Genomic DNA, 15768 nt, shown 5'->3' on the forward strand with positions numbered 1-15768 from the left:
GGGTGTAGATAACTGAAAGAAAGGGAACAGGACTAAAGCAAAACCTACCTCAACGCAAAAGAAACCAACCCCAAAAAATCCGAGAGTAATGAAGAAGAACATTTCAGTGAATATGGTCAGCACATGAGGCAACAAGGAACAGAAGGCGAAAGAAAAAAACAAGAGAAGAACAAAGCATACCAGCAAGAGAGACTGAAATAGAAACACCAGATCAAAGTATAGATGGAATGAAACTGAAGGAGACGGAGTCAACACCGATGCCAAATACGGCAGAACAGGAAAACAACTCCATAGAGTTCTCACCAATATGCAATGGAGACGAGGCGACCAACACACCGGAGGCGATAAAAGACGACTCACAAGCGCAGAGAACGTCTTTTTTCACCGAGAGGATTGCTGCGATGGTCGGAATGAAGCCAAGAAAGAAGGAGGAGATAATGGCACCGACCGCGAAAAGCAAAACCATTGGGACAGTTTCCACGATAACGACGGAAACCAGGAAGGATAAAGAGGAAGCCACGCAAGAGGCAACAGCTATCCAAGATAAACGATCTGATGGAACGAAAACAACTTCAGTAGATCTGGGAGACTTAATGAAAAAATTTAATGATATAGACAAAAATTTGAAGTGCAGTGAGGAGGACCGCCAAGAGCTGAAGAAGGAAATAAGACACAACAAAAACGAGAACCTGGATAACTACTATGTCCTAGCAAGGGCCACGGAAGAAAAGCTACAACAGATGTCGGACAAGGTAGAGACTACCGACAAAGAGCGAGAGAAACATATCAAGAAGGTTATGGAAGAAAAGAAGAAACGGTAATACACCGTGAACGAGAAGTTGTGGACTTTAGAGACCAGAATGGATACGATGAGCAAGGATCAAGCTGAAAGTTCTTGTGCCATACAGTCCAAGCTGGATGCAACTTTGAGAAACTCCATAGCACAAGATAAATTCGTGACTTTGTAGATCCGCAACAGAAGAAACGGGAGTCTACACCGTTATCCCGGATTGCAACGAGCATAGGGACAGTAGCGTCCAAGACTACTATGAAGGTTGGAACCTCAAATTCGACGAATGCACGGGGAATCGAGTACATACACAAGTGTAAGACCTGACGTCATGAGGTGGGCGAGTACCTGGGAAATGACAAACAGAACACTTAAAGCATTTGCAACAAGAAATACAGACTCGAGTGACAGAGGAGGTGGTAAATCCAAAAAAACCTTCCAGAAACCGCAGGAATTTAAAGACGACTCGGTTGGCTGCATTTACACCTGGGTAGAAGTTATGAGACTACATCTAGAACAGGACAACCTGAATGACGAATGGCAGACCTGCGCAGCAATACTAAGCAATCTAGAGGGCACTGCACTAAAATAAGTGGTAACAAAGAAAGAGGAGGAGCGTGATACAGCAGAGAAAATCTTCCAGATACTGTTGAATCGATTCGGACCAGGAATGAAGGGTCATCAAGCAATGATGAGATTTGAAAAAAGAAGACAAAGGGAAGACGAGTCAGTCGATCGATTTTTGGATGATCTGGAGAGCTTGAGGAGGAGAAAGTGACCCGGAAGATTCGACGAACAGAAGAAACTTCAGCATCGCTTCAAAGTTTATTGACGGGTTCAGAAGTGACGACTTGAGAACGATGTTGGCAACGTATTATACACTTTAAAAAAATAATGCATCCACCCCAGAAGAGATGATCAAAAGTCAAGAGAGTACATGTTGATGAAACCAAAAAAGTACTCGTTCTCAGAAGGCAGGAACATGCAAGGTGGGAGCCAATCACAAAGGTCGTCATGGTACAAGCCTAGAGACATGCAATGGAGACGAGGCGACCAACACACCGGAGACGATAAAAGACGACTCACAAGCGCAGAGAACGTCTTTTTTCACCGAGAGGATTGCTGCGATGGTCGGAATGAAGCCAAGAAAGAACGAGGAGATAATGGCACCGACCGAGAAAAGCAAAACCATTGGGACAGTTTCCACGATAACGACGGAAACCAGGAAGGATAAAGAGGAAGCCACGCAAGAGGCAACAGCTATCCAAGACAAACGATCTGATGGAACGAAAACAACTTCAGTAGATCTGGGAGACTTAATGAAAAAATTAAATGATATAGACAAAAATTTGAAGTGCAGTGAGGAGGACCGCCAAGAGCTGACGAAGGAAATAAGACACAACAAAATCGAAAACCTGGATAACTACTATGTCTTAGCAAGGGCCACGGAAGAAAAGCTACAACAGATGTCGGACAAGGTAGAGACTACCGACAAAGAGCGAGAGAAACATATCAAGAAGATTATGGAAGAAAAGAAGAAACGGTATGACACCGTGAACGAGAAGTTGTGGACTCTAGAGACCAGAATGGATACGATGAGCAAGGATCAAGCTGAAAGTTCTTGTGCCATACAGTCCAAGCTGGATGCAATCTTGAGAAACTCCATAGCACAAGATAAATTCGTGACTTTGTAGATCCGCAACAGAAGAAACGGGAGTCTACACCGTTATCCCGGATTGCAACGAGCATAGGGACAGTAGCGTCCAAGACTACTATGAAGGTTGGAACCTCAAATTCGACGAATGCACCGGGGAATCGAGTACAAACACAAGTGTAAGACCTGACGCCATGAGGTGGGCGAGTACCTGGCAAATGACAAACAGAACACTTAAAGCATTTGCAACAAGAAATACAGACTCGAGTGACAGAGGAGGTGGTAAATCCAAAAAAAACTTCCAGAAACCGCAGGAATTTAAAGACGACTCGGTTGGCTGCATTTACACCTGGGTAGAAGTCATGAGACTACATCTAGAACAGGACAACCTGAATGACGAATGGCAGACCTGCACAGCAATACTAAGCAATCTAGAGGGCACTGCACTAAAATAAGTGGTAACAAAGAAAGAGGAGGAGCGTGATACAGCAGAGAAAATCTTCCAGATACTGTTGAATCGATTCGGATCAGGAATGAAGGGTCATCAAGCAATGATGAGATTTGAAAAAAGAAGACAAAGGGAAGACGAGTCAGTCGATCGATTTTTGTATGATCTGGAGAGCTTGAGGAGGAGAAAGCGACCCAGAAGAATCGACGAACAGAAGAAACTTCAGCATCGCTTCAAAGTTTATTGACGGGTTCAGAAGTGACGACTTGAGAAAGATTTTGGCAACGTATTATACGCGATCAAAAGTTAATGCATCAACCCCAGAAGAGAGGATCAAAAGTCAAGAGAGTACATGTTGATGAAACCAAAAAAATACTCGTTCTGAGAAGGCAGGAACATGCAAGGTGGGAGCCAATCACAAAGGTCGTCATGGTACAAGCCTAGAGACGACATGGACAAACGTAGGTCAGGCGCATTTTGTGAATCAGCAAATCATGTGGCGGATATCACGACATACAAGCAAGGTATGAAAAGCTTGGGATAAGCACCAGAGGAAGAGGATATGAATGAAACGGGAGAAAATGAGTTTCAGAGTGGCTTGATCATCAAGATAGGCTCAAGGTAATTTTTTGTAACCAAGAAGGCCATTTCAGGATGGAATGTCCTTTGTTTTGGGAGGCGATGAAGAATCGGAATCACCTTTAACACAAGCTGGCACTAGCTGCGGTGCAAATTACCAGGAATAGACAAGCTGAAAAGGACTTGAACAACAAAGAGGCAGCGAGTAGTGAATTATCAACAAAGACAAAAGTCGAAGATGCCACAGGGACAAAAGTCGAAAGTCGAAGATGCCACAGGGGCCGAGACGAGGAATTCACTCGAGATAAACTACGAGAAAGCAGCTGCAGAGGCGATCAACAAAAGGAAACAAGACTTGGCGACCAAAGAAATCGAGCAATGGCTGGAACAGGAAAAAGAAAATAAGAGATTGAATGGAACACTCTGTCTGACAAGACCAGAATCAGAGATTGGAGAGAACTCAATGAGAAGGAGCAATTGCAACACCTTGAAAAGGGTGATTGAAAAACCATTTGGCATCACAAAAATTGGGGCAAGAATCATGTCAATAATCACAGTGGGCAGCATCGAAGTGACAAGAAACTTGAGTGAACCGAGTGATCAGACAATAATGCACACCGATGAGTACGCGGATTACTTGAGCGCAATAAGCCCGCAAACCAATTCTAGAGCTTTAAGGGCATTACTCACGAGAGGTGGTAGTAAATCAGTTCGCATAGACAACAGATACACGGAAGGCTATGGTCCACATGAGGTCATGTTGAATAACGATGGAATAAACTTATACACAAAAACGATGATAAAGTGTGATGAAGATCCAGCCGGGCAAATCTATGTTGGTAGAGAGGAACTAAAAGTGAGGTCGATCGGACACTGCGCTATGTTAGAAGAAGATGCAATGCATCTGGAAACAGAGGCAGACGTATCTGCACACGTACTGGACATACGCGGGAAAAAGACTCAACCGCGTGAGTTATTGGACACAGGAGCCGTCTTGAGTGTCATACTAACTAAAACATGGAAAAAAATGGGTTTCGACAAAGATGACTTGATAGAATCAAGAACACGGCTGTCAGCGGCAAACAAAGGGGCGCTGCGGGTTCTAAGTAGGACACCAATAATAGCACTAAATCCTGGGGAACGCAATTTGTGGATGAGCTTTCTAGTGTAGGAGAATCTAGATGAGTCTGATCAATTCATTTTAGCCAGAGATTTCATCAAGAATTTCGATGTAATAATTCATATTAACAATGCGATGTTCAGGATTCGGAACCCGGGAAAGAAGTACGTAATAAAACTGGTAAATTTGATAATGGCGAATGAAAAAAATGCTCCAGTTTTCTCGAGTTGGAGAGCTAGGCTGAAAGTCAATGAGGCGGCAAGAGTAAGTTTGAGGATGAAAAATTTTATTGAACTGAGTGACAAAAAAACAAGAATACATAATGCTGAATCCGAATAGTCAAAGTGCTGCTATTTTAGGAAGATCCTACTCGATAACCAAGAGTGGCCTCTGCGCAGTGTCTTGTTGCATACTCTTGATATACCAATCACAATCCAGACTGGAAGGAAGCTGGTATACGCACTATCCGTGAAAATAGATATGAAATGACTGATAATGTGAAAGAAAATGAAGTTCTTGATTGCCCAAATCATAGGGTTAAGACTTATTGCTTGAGAAGATTGAAAAAAGGAAAAAATTCATCAAAAATTGTGAAGTTGCCTAAGTCAGAGACAGACGATGGACTTTCGAGCTGTTCGAATTTTCCGGAAATACCCACATTACCAGAAATAGAACACTTGAGGGGTAAGGTAACGGAGGAACAGCTCAAAGCCCTCAAGAGAGGGGGATGAGGTTAGAAGGGAGGCTGGTTACCATAGGGGTTAGCGGTTCAAAAATGTAAAATGGGGACACATTTTAGTAACTATACAATCGATATCGTCAATTTAGTTACATTAGTAGACCCAGAGTCTAGAACGATCCACCTATAGACTTAGAACAAAAGTTCAACGCAAGGAGATCCAATTTTAAGATCGAATTAAGGTAGGTATCCTGGTCGGATTAGGTGCGGGGATCCGAAATAGACAGTCTTTGGAACCCAAAACGAGAATACCCCATAAGATCGCTAGTAGGGGGGAGGAAAAACGCGTGACAGTCAGGTACCAGTCACTTTTACGAAAGACGGCATAGGTCGTCTATGAATTTTAGGTATACTTATCTTTCTGGTTTTTGTATTTCTCAAAATTTTTATTTTTTTTGGGCAAGATTTCAGAAAATTTCAACGAATCGGTTAAAATTATAGACTAACAAACATATCGTGTTTCGACCTGCATTGGATTGAAACAGGGAAGGCAATTTTAGAGGACTTAGAGGAGTAAAGAATATGTTGGTGAACAGAATTGGGTTTTAGCGATTATTTTTTTTACTAGAGCTCCAGAGTTGATACTGGGACAGTGGATCAGGTATCCCAATACTCGACATAAGGTGCGGGGAAATTCTTCAATCAGGCGAAGAAGCAATTGAGCTACACGGTGGGAAGAAATACAAGAGTCTTGCCGGCAGTCTTGGGATAATCATGTAAGTGTTCCAACGCTTGGTCTTGGGATAGTGATCTATTTGTCCCAATACTTGGTCTGGGGATAGTGATCTAAGTGTCGCAACACTTGAACGAAGGGTCATAGGAGACTGTCCCAGCACTTCAGTGAAGGTTCCTTCGAGAGTTTGGAAAAACTCTGGGACAGCAACGAAGTGTACCAACACCTGAGCGAAGGGTCCTTGGAGAGTTCAGAAAAAGTCCTGGGACAGCAACGAAGCGAACCAACACCTGAGCGAAGGGTCAAAGGAGGGTTCAGAAAAGTCCTGGGACAGTAACGAAGTGTCCGAAAACTTGAGTGAAGGATCCTAGAAGAGTTCGGTAAAAAAATGGGACACCAACGAAGTGTGACAACACCCGAGCGAAGGGTCCTAGGAGAGTTCAGAAAAAGTCCTGAGACAGCAATGAAGCGAACCAACACCTGAGCGAAGGGTCTTATGAGAGTTGAGAAAAGTCCTGGGACAGTAACGAAGTGTCCGAACACTTGAGTGAAGGGTCCTAGAAGAGTTCGGTAAAAAAAATGGGACACCAACGAAGTGTACCAACACCCGAGCGAAGGGTACTATGAGGGTTCAAAAAAGTCCTGGGACAGTAACGAAGTGTCCAAACACTTGAGTGAAGGGTCGTAGGAGGGTACATACGTGCATAAATGTACTAGGACAGTGCCAAAGTGTACCATGACCCCATCGAAGTGTACCAACACTTGAGCAAAGGGTCCTAGGAGAGTTCAGAAAAGTTCTGGGACACTAACGAAGTGTCCGAACACTTAAGTGAAGGGTCCTAGGAGAGTTTGGAAAAGTCCTGCGACAGCAACGAAGTGTACCAACACCTGAGCGAAGGGTCTTATGAGAGTTGAGAAAAAGACCTGAGACAGCAACGAAGCGAACCAACACCTGAGCGAGGGGTCTTAGTATGGTTCAGAAAAATCCTGGAAAAGTAACAAAGTGTCCAAACACTTGAGTAAAGGGTCCTAGGAGGGTACATAAGTGTACTAGGACAGTACCAAAGTGTACCAGGACCCCATCGAAGTCTACCAACACCTGAGCAAAGGGTCCTAGAAGAGTTCAGAAAAAGTCCTGGGACAGCAACGAAGCGAACCAACACCTGAGCGAAGGGTCAAAGGAGGGTTCAGAAAAGTTCTGGGACACTAACGAAGTGTCCGAACACTTAAGTGAAGGGTCCTAGGAGAGTTTGGATAAGTCCTGCGACAGCAACGAAGTGTACCAACACCTGAGCGAAGGGTCTTCTGAGAGTTGAGAAAAAGACCTGAGACAGCAACGAAGCGAACAAACACCTGAGCGAAGGGTCTTAGTATGATTCAGAAAAATCCTGGAAAAGTAACAAAGTGTCCAAACACTTGAGTAAAGGGTCCTAGGAGGGTACATAAGTGTACTAGGACAGTACCAAAGTGTACCAGGACCCCATCGAAGTGTACCAACACTTGAGCAAAGGGTCCTAGAAGAGTTCAGAAAAAGTCCTGGGACAGCAACGAAGCGAACCAACACCTGAGCGAAGGGTCAAAGGAGGGTTCAGAAAAGTCCTGGGACAGTAACGAAGTGTCCGAACACTTGAGTGAAGGGTCCTAGAAGAGTTCGGTAAAATACTGGGACACCAACGAAGTGTACCAACACCCGAGCGAAGGGTCCTAGGAGAGTTCAGAAAAAGTCCTGAGACAGCAACGAAGCGAACCAACACCTGAGCGAAGGGTACTATGAGGGTTCAAAAAAGTCCTGGGACAGTAACGAAGTGTCCAAACACTTGAGTGATGGGTCGTAGGAGGGTACATACGTGCATAAATGTACTAGGACAGTGCCAAAGTGTACCAGGACCCCATCGAAGTGTACCAACACTTGAGCAAAGGGTCCTAGGAGAGTTCAGAAAAGTTCTGGGACACTAACGAAGTGTCCGAACACTTAAGTGAAGGGTCCTAGGAGAGTTTGGAAAAGTCCTGCGACAGTAACGAAGTGTACCAACACCTGAGCGAAGGGTCTTATGAGAGTTGAGAAAAAGACCTGAGACAGCAACGAAGGGAACCAACACCTGAGCGAAGGGTCTTAGTATGGTTCAGAAAAATCCTGGAAAAGTAACAAAGTGTCCAAACACTTGAGTAAAGGGTCCTAGGAGGGTACATAAGTGTACTAGGACAGTACCAAAGTGTACCAGGACCCCATCGAAGTGTACCAACACTTGAGCAAAGGGTCCTAAAAGAGTTCAGAAAAGTCTTGGGACAATAACAACGGTCCCAACATTTGAGCGAACGGTCCTAGGAGGGTACAAAGGGGTACTAGGACAGTACCAAAGTGTACCAAAACCCCATCGAAGTGTCCATGGTCCTTGAGTACAGGGTCCTAGGAGAGTACCAAGAAATCCAGGGACAGTGCTAAAGCATCCCAAAACTAGAACGAAGGGTCCTAAGGCCTGAACATTGGGACTAAAAATTGATTTAGACTAATTCTACTGGTTTTAATTTTTAAAGCATTAGGGTTTTTTTTATAATTTCAATCAGATATTTCAATAGGGACTTTTAAAAATTAAAATTGTAAATAATTAAAATTGCATATATAAAAATCATGAAGAGAAATAGGGTATCGATAACTGAAAGAAAGGGAACAGGACTAAAGCAAAACCATACCTGAACGCAAAAGAAACCATCCCCAATTAATCCGAGAGTAATGAAGAAGAATATTTTAGTGAACATGGTCAGCACAAGAGGCAACAAGGAACAGAAGGCGAAAGAAAATACAAGGTAAGAACAAAGCATACAAGCAAAAGAGACTGAAGTAGAAACACCAGATCAAAGTATAGATGGAATGGAACTGAAGGAGACCGATTCATCACCGATGCCAAATACAGCAGAACAGGAAAATAACACCATAGAGTTCTCACCAATAGGCAATGGAGACGAGGCGATCAACACACGGGAGACAATAAAAGACGACTCACAAGCGCAGAGAACGTCATTCACCGAGAGGATTGCTGCGATGATCGGAATGAAGCCAAGAGAGAAGGGGGAGATAACGACAGTGACCGAGAAAAGCAAAACTTTTGGGACAGTTTCTACGATAACGACAAAAACCAGGATGAAGAGGAAGCCACGCAAGAAGCAACAGCTATCCAAGCTAAACGATCTGATGGAACCAAAACAACTTCAGTAGATCTGGGAGAGTTAAAGAAAAAGTAGAATGATATAGAAAAAAATTGAAGTGCAGTGAGGAGGACCGCCAAGAGCTGACAAAGGAAATAAGACACAACCAAAACGAGAACCTGGATAACTACTATGTCTTAGCAAGGGTCACGGGAGAAAAGCTACAACAGATATGGGACAAGGTAGAGACTACCGACAAAGAGCGAGAGAAACATATCAAGAAGGTTATGGAAGACAAGAAGAAACGGTATGACACTGTGAACGAGAAGTTGTGGTTTCTAGAGACCAGAATGAATAAGATGAGCAAGGATCAAGCTGAAGGTTTTTGTGCCATACAGTCCAAGCTGGATGCACTCTTGAGAAACTCTATAGCACAAGATAAATTAGTGGCAGACAATCCACGGGGAACTAGAGTCGACTTTGTAGATCCGCAACGGAAGAAACGGGAGTCTACACCATTACCCGGATTGCAACGAGCATAGGGGCAGTAGGGTCCAAGACTACTATGAAGGGTGGAACCTCAAATTCGACGAAAGCACCGGGGGAATCGAGTACACACACAAGTGTAACACCTGACGCCATGAGGTGGGCGAGTACCTGGGAAATGACAAACAGAACACTTAAAGCATTTGCAACAAGAAATACAGATTCGAGTGACAGAGGAAGTGGTAAATCCAAAAAGACCTTCAAGAAACCGCAGGAATTCAAAGACGACTCGGTTGGCTGCATTGACACCTGGGTAGAATTCATGAGACTACATCTACAACAGGACAACCTGAATGACGAAAGGCAGGCCTGCACAGTAATACTAAGCAATCTAGAGGGCACTGCACTAAAATGCGTAGTAGCAAAGAAAGAGGTGGAGCGTGATACAGCAGAGAAAATTGTCGAGATACTGTTGAATCGATTTGGATCAGGAATGAAGGGTCATCAAGCGGTGATGAGATTTGAAAAAAGAAGACAAATGCAAGACGAGTCAATCGATCGATTTTTGGATGATCTGGAGAGCTTGAGGAGAAGAAGCGTCCCGGAAGAATCGACGAACAGAATAAACTTCAGTATCGCTTCAAAGTTTATTGACGGGGTGAGAAGTGACTACTTGAGAACGAAGTTGGCAACGTATTATACGCGATCAAAAGTTAATGCATCAACCCCAGAAGAGATGAGATAAATTCAAGAGAATACATGTTGATGAAACCAAAAAAGTACTCGTTGTCAGAAGGCAGGAAGATGCAAGGGGGTAGCCAACCACAGAGGTCGTCATGGTACATGCCTAGAGACGACATTGACAAACGTAGGTCATGCGCACATTGTGAATCAGCAAATCATGTGGCGGATTGCACGACATACAGGCAAGGTATGAAAAGCTTGGGATACGCACCAGAGGAAGAGGATGTGAAACAAACGGAAGAAAATGAGTTTTACAGTGGCTTGATCATCAAGATAGGCGCAAGGTTTTTTTTGTGTAACCAAAAAGGCCACTTCAGGATGGACTGTCCTTTGTTTTGGGAGGCGGCGAAGAATCAGATCCAACCGTAACACAAGCTGGCACTGGCTGCGGTGCAAAACACCAGGAATAGACAATTTGAAAATGACTTGAACAACAAAGAGGCAGCGAGTAGTGAATTATCAACAAAGACAGTGAAGGCCGTGACACAAGTCAAAGCTGCCACGGGGACCGAGACAAGGAATTCACCTGAGATAAACTACGAGAAAGCAGCTGCAGAGGCGATCAACAAAGTGAAACAAGACTTGGCGACTAAAGAAATCGAGCAACTGCTGAAACAGGAAATAGAAAATAGGAGATTTAATGAAAAACTCTGTAGGACAAGACCAAAACCAGAGACCGGAGAGAACTCAATGAGCTGGAGCGATTGCAACACCTCAAAAATGGTGACTGGAAAACAATTTGGCATCAAAAAAATTGGGCAAGAATCATGTCAATAATCACAGTGGGCAGCCACAAAGTGACAAGAAACTTGATTGAGCCGAGTGATCAGACAATAATGCTTACCAATGTGTACGCGGAGTAATTGAGCGCAATAAGCCCGCAAACCACTTCTAGAGCTTTAAGGGCATTACTCACGAGAGGTGGTAGTAAATCAGTTCGCATAGACAACAGATACACGGAAGCCTATGGTCCAAATGAGGTCATGTTGAATAAAGATGGAACAAAAATATACACAAAAACGATGATAACGTGTGATGAAGATCTAGCCGGGCGAATCTACGTTGGTTGAGAGCAACTAAAAGTGAGGTCGATCGGAGACTGCGCTATGTTAGAAGAAGATGCAATGCATCTAGAAACAGAGGCAGACGTATCTGCTCACTTACTGGACATACGCGGGAAAAAGACTCAACTGCGTGGGTTATTGGACACAGGAGCCGTCTTGAGTGTCATACCAACTAAAACCTGGAAAAAATGGGGTTTGACAAAGAGTACTTGATAGAATCAAGAATCCGGCTAACAGCGGCAAACAAAGGGGCGCTGCGGGGTTCTAGGTAGGACACCAATAATAGCACTAAATCTGGGTGAACGTAATTTGTGGATGAGCTTTCTGGTGTTGGAGAATTTAGATGAGTCTGTTCAATTCATTTTAGGCAGAGATTTCATCAAGAATTTCGATGTAACAATTGATCTAAACAATGAAAGAAGTACGTAATTAAACTGATAAATTTGATAATGGTGAATGAAAAAAATTCTCCAGTTTTCTTGAGTTGGAGGGCAATGAGGCGGCAATAGTAACTTTACGGATAAAAACTATAATGAACTAAGAGACAATAAACATATATGCATATTGCCGAATCCGAATAGTCAAAGTGCTGCTATTTTAGCAAGATCCTTCTCGATAACCAAGAGTGGCCTCTGCGTCAGTGTCTTGTTGAATACTCTTGATATACCAATCAGAATCCAGAGGTGAAGGAAATTGGGATACGTGCTATCCGTGAAAACTAGATATGAAATGACTGATAATGTAAAAGAAATTGAAGTTCTTGATCGCCCGAATCAAAGGGTTAAGACTTGTATCTTGAGAAGATTGAAAAAAAATAAAATCTTCATGAAGTATTGTGAAGTCGCTTAAGTCAGACACAGACGATGGACTTTCGAGCTGTTCGAATTTTCCAGAAAGACCCACACTAGAGGAATTAGAGATGGCTAAACCGGTATTACCAGAAATAGAACACTTGAGGGGTAAGGTAACGGACAAATATCTCGAAGCCCTCAAGGGTAATTTCGGTTTAAGAGGGGTGCTAGATAGGGGGGAGGTTAGAAGGGAGGCTGGTTAAGATAGAAGTTAGCGGTCCAAATTGTAAAAAGGGGGGACACATTATAGTAACTATACACTCGTTGTCGTCGATTTAGTTACATTAGTAGACCCAAAGTCTAGAACGATCCATCTCTAGACTAAGAACAACAGTTGCAACGCAAGGAGATCCATTTGAAGATCGAATTAAGGTAGGTATCCTGGTCGTATTAGGTGCAGGGATCGGAAATAGACAGTTTTTGGAACTCAAAAAGAGAATACCCCATAAGATTGGTAGTAGGGGGGAGGAAAAACGCGTGACAGTCAGGTACCAGAAATTTTTTACGAAAGACGGCATAGTTCGTCTATGAATTTCAGGTATACGTATTTTTCTGGTTTTTGTATTTCTCAAAAATTTTATGTTTTCGGGCCATATTTCAACGAATCGGCTAAAGTTATTGACTAAAAAACAAATCGTGTTTCGACTTGCATCGGATTGAAACAGGGAAGGCAATTTTAGAGGACTTAGTAAAGATCATTTTGGTGAACAAAACTGGGTTATGGGGATTTTTTTTTATACTAGAGCTCCAGAGTTGGTACTGGGACATAAGATCCCAATACTCGACATAAGGTACGGGAGACTCTTCAATCAGGCGAAGAAACACTTGAGCTACAAGGTGGGAAGCATTACAAGAGTCTTGCCGGCAGTCTTGGGATAGTGATGTAAGTGTTCCAACACTTGGTCTCGGGATAGTGATCTATGTGTCCCAACACTTGGTCTTGGGATAGTGATATAAGTGTCGCAACACTTGAACGAAGGGTCCTAGGAGAGTTTGGAAAAGTCTTGGGACAGCAACGCAGTGTACCAACACCTGAGCGAAGGGTCAAAGGAGATTTCAGAAAAAGTCCTGGGACAGCGACGAAGCGAACCAAAACCTGAGCGAAGGGTCCAAGGAGGGTTCAGAAGAGTCATGGGTCATTAATGAAGCGAACCAACACTTGAGTGAAGGGACCTAGAAGAGTTCGGAAAAATACTGGGACAGCAACGAAGTGTACGAACACCCGGGCGAAGGGTCCTAGGAGAGTTCAGAAAAAGTCCTGATACAGCAACGAAGCGAACCAACACCTGAGCGAAGGGTACTAGGAGGGTTCAAAAAAGTCCTGGGACAGCAACGAAGTGTACCAACACCTGAGCGAAGGGTCTTAGGAGAGTTCAGAAAATCCTTGGGACAGTAGCAAAGTGCCCCAAAACTTGAGCGAAGGGTCCTAGGAGGGTTTAAAGGGGTACTAGGACAGTACCAAAGTGTACCAAAACCCCATCGAAGTGTCCAAAATACTTGAGTGCAGGGTCCTAGGAGAGTACCAAGAAATCCAGGGACAGTGCTAAAGCATCTCAATACTGGAACGAAGGGTCATAAGGCCTGAACAATGGGACTCAAAAGTGATTTAGACTAATTCTACTGATTTTTGTTTTCAATACAATAGGGATTTTTCTTATAATTTCAATCAGATATTCCAATAGGGAGTTATAAAAACTAAGTTTGTAGATAATTAAAATTGCATATATAAAAATCATGAACAGAAATAGGGTATCGATAACTGGAAGAAAGGGAACAGGACTAAAGCAAAACCATACCTCAACGCAACAGGGTCCTAGGAGGGTACATAAGTGCATAAGTGTACTAGGACAGTGCCAAAGTGTACCAGGACCCCATCGAAGTGTACCAACACTTGAGAAAAGGGTGCTAGGGGAGTTCACAAAAGTTGTGGGACACTAACCAAGTTCCAAACACCTGAGTGAAGGGTCCTAGGAGAGTTTGGAAAAGTCCTGGGACACCAACGAAGTGTACCAACACCCGAGCGAAGGGTCCTAGGAGAGTTCAGAAAAGTCGTGGGACAGCAACGAAGCCAACCAACACCTGAGCGAAGGGTCCTAGGAGGGTTCAGAAAAGTCCTGGGACAGTAACGAAGTGTCCGAACACTTGAGTGAAGGGTCCTAGGAGGGTAAATAAGTGTACTAGGACAGACCAAAGTGTACCAGGTCCCCATCGAAGTGTACCAACACTTGAGGAAAGGGTCCTAGGAGAGATCAGAAAAGTCTTAGGACAGTAACGAAGTGTACGAACACTTGAGTGAAGGGTCCTAGGAGGGTACATAAGTGCATAAGTGTACTAGGACAGTGCCAAAGTGTACCAGGACCCCATCGAAGTGTACCAACACTTGAGAAAAGGGTCCTAGGAGAGTTCAGAAAAGTCTTAACAGTAACGAAGCGTCCCAACACTTGAGCGAAGGGTCCTAGGAGGGTACAAAGGGGTACTAGTACAGTACCAAAGTGTACCGAAACCCCATCGAAGTGTCCAGGGTCCTTGAGTGCAGGGTCCTAGGAAAGTACCAAGAAATTCAGGGACAATGCTAAAGCATCTCATTACTAGAACGAAAGGTCCTAAGGCCTGAACGATGGGACTCAAAACAGATTTAGACTAATTCTACTGATTTTAGTTTTCAATACAATAGGGATTTTTCTCATAATTTCAATCAGATATTCCAATAGGGACTTGTAAAAATTAAAATTAAAGATAATTAAAATTGCATATATAAAAGTCATGAAGAGAAATAGGGTTTCGATAACTGAAAGGAAGGGAACAGGACTAAAGCAAAACCATGACTCAACGCAACAGAAACCAACCCCAATAAATCCGAGATAAATGAAGAAGAATATTTCAGTGATTAGGGTCAGCACAAGAGGCAACAAGGAACAGAAGGCGAAAGAGAAAACAATGGAAGAACAAAGCATACAAGCAAAAGAGACTGAAGTAGAAACACCAGATCAAAGCATATATGGAATGGAACCGAAGGAGACGGAGTCAACACTGATGCCAAATACAGCAAAACAGGAAATTAACAATTTCGTAGATAATTATAATTGCATATATAAAAATCATGAACAGAAATAGGGTATCAATAACTGAAAGAAAGGGAACAGGACTAAAGCAAAACAATACCTCAACGCAACAGGGTCCTAGGAGGGTACATAAGTGCATAAGTGTACTAGGACAGTGCCAAAATGTACCAGAGCCCATCGAAGTGTACCAACACTTGAGAAAAGGGTGCTAGGAGAGTTCACAAAAGTTGTGGGACACTAACGAAGTTCCGAGCACTTGAGTGAAGAGTCCTAGGAGAGTTTGGAAAAGTCCTGGGACAGCAACGAAGTGTACCAAAACCTGAGCGAAGGGTCCTAGGAGAGTTCAGAAAAAGTCCTGGGACAGCAACGAAGCGAACAAACACCTGAGCGAAGGGTCCTAGGAGGGTTCAGAAA

General features: G+C 43.4%; 1 protein-coding gene across 1 annotated transcript; it reads left to right on the plus strand.

Annotated features, from left to right (window-relative positions):
* Positions 1–227: 227 nt before the first annotated feature.
* On the plus strand, positions 228–2484 carry LOC134853637 (uncharacterized). The gene is made up of 3 exons (XM_063869640.1): positions 228–817; positions 969–1092; positions 1762–2484. Exons 1-3 carry the CDS (start codon positions 228–230, stop codon positions 2482–2484), a joined length of 1437 nt encoding a protein of 478 aa, XP_063725710.1.
* Positions 2485–15768: the final 13284 nt, after the last annotated feature.

Source organism: Symsagittifera roscoffensis, chromosome 8 (assembly GCF_963678635.1).
Source record: "Symsagittifera roscoffensis chromosome 8, txSymRosc1.1, whole genome shotgun sequence".
NCBI classification, from domain to species: Eukaryota; Metazoa; Xenacoelomorpha; order Acoela; family Convolutidae; genus Symsagittifera; species Symsagittifera roscoffensis.

Excerpts from the sequence above, each read along its gene's own strand:
- LOC134853637 (XM_063869640.1), top strand. The coding sequence starts at position 228 with ATGAAACTGAAGGAGACGGAGTCAACACCGATGCCAAATACGGCAGAA. Across the intron at positions 818-968 it reads ATGGAAGAAAAGAAGAAACG|ATCCGCAACAGAAGAAACGG; the intron begins GTAATACACCGT and ends GTGACTTTGTAG. Across the intron at positions 1,093-1,761 it reads ACGAATGCACGGGGAATCGA|AAGGCAGGAACATGCAAGGT; the intron begins GTACATACACAA and ends ACTCGTTCTCAG.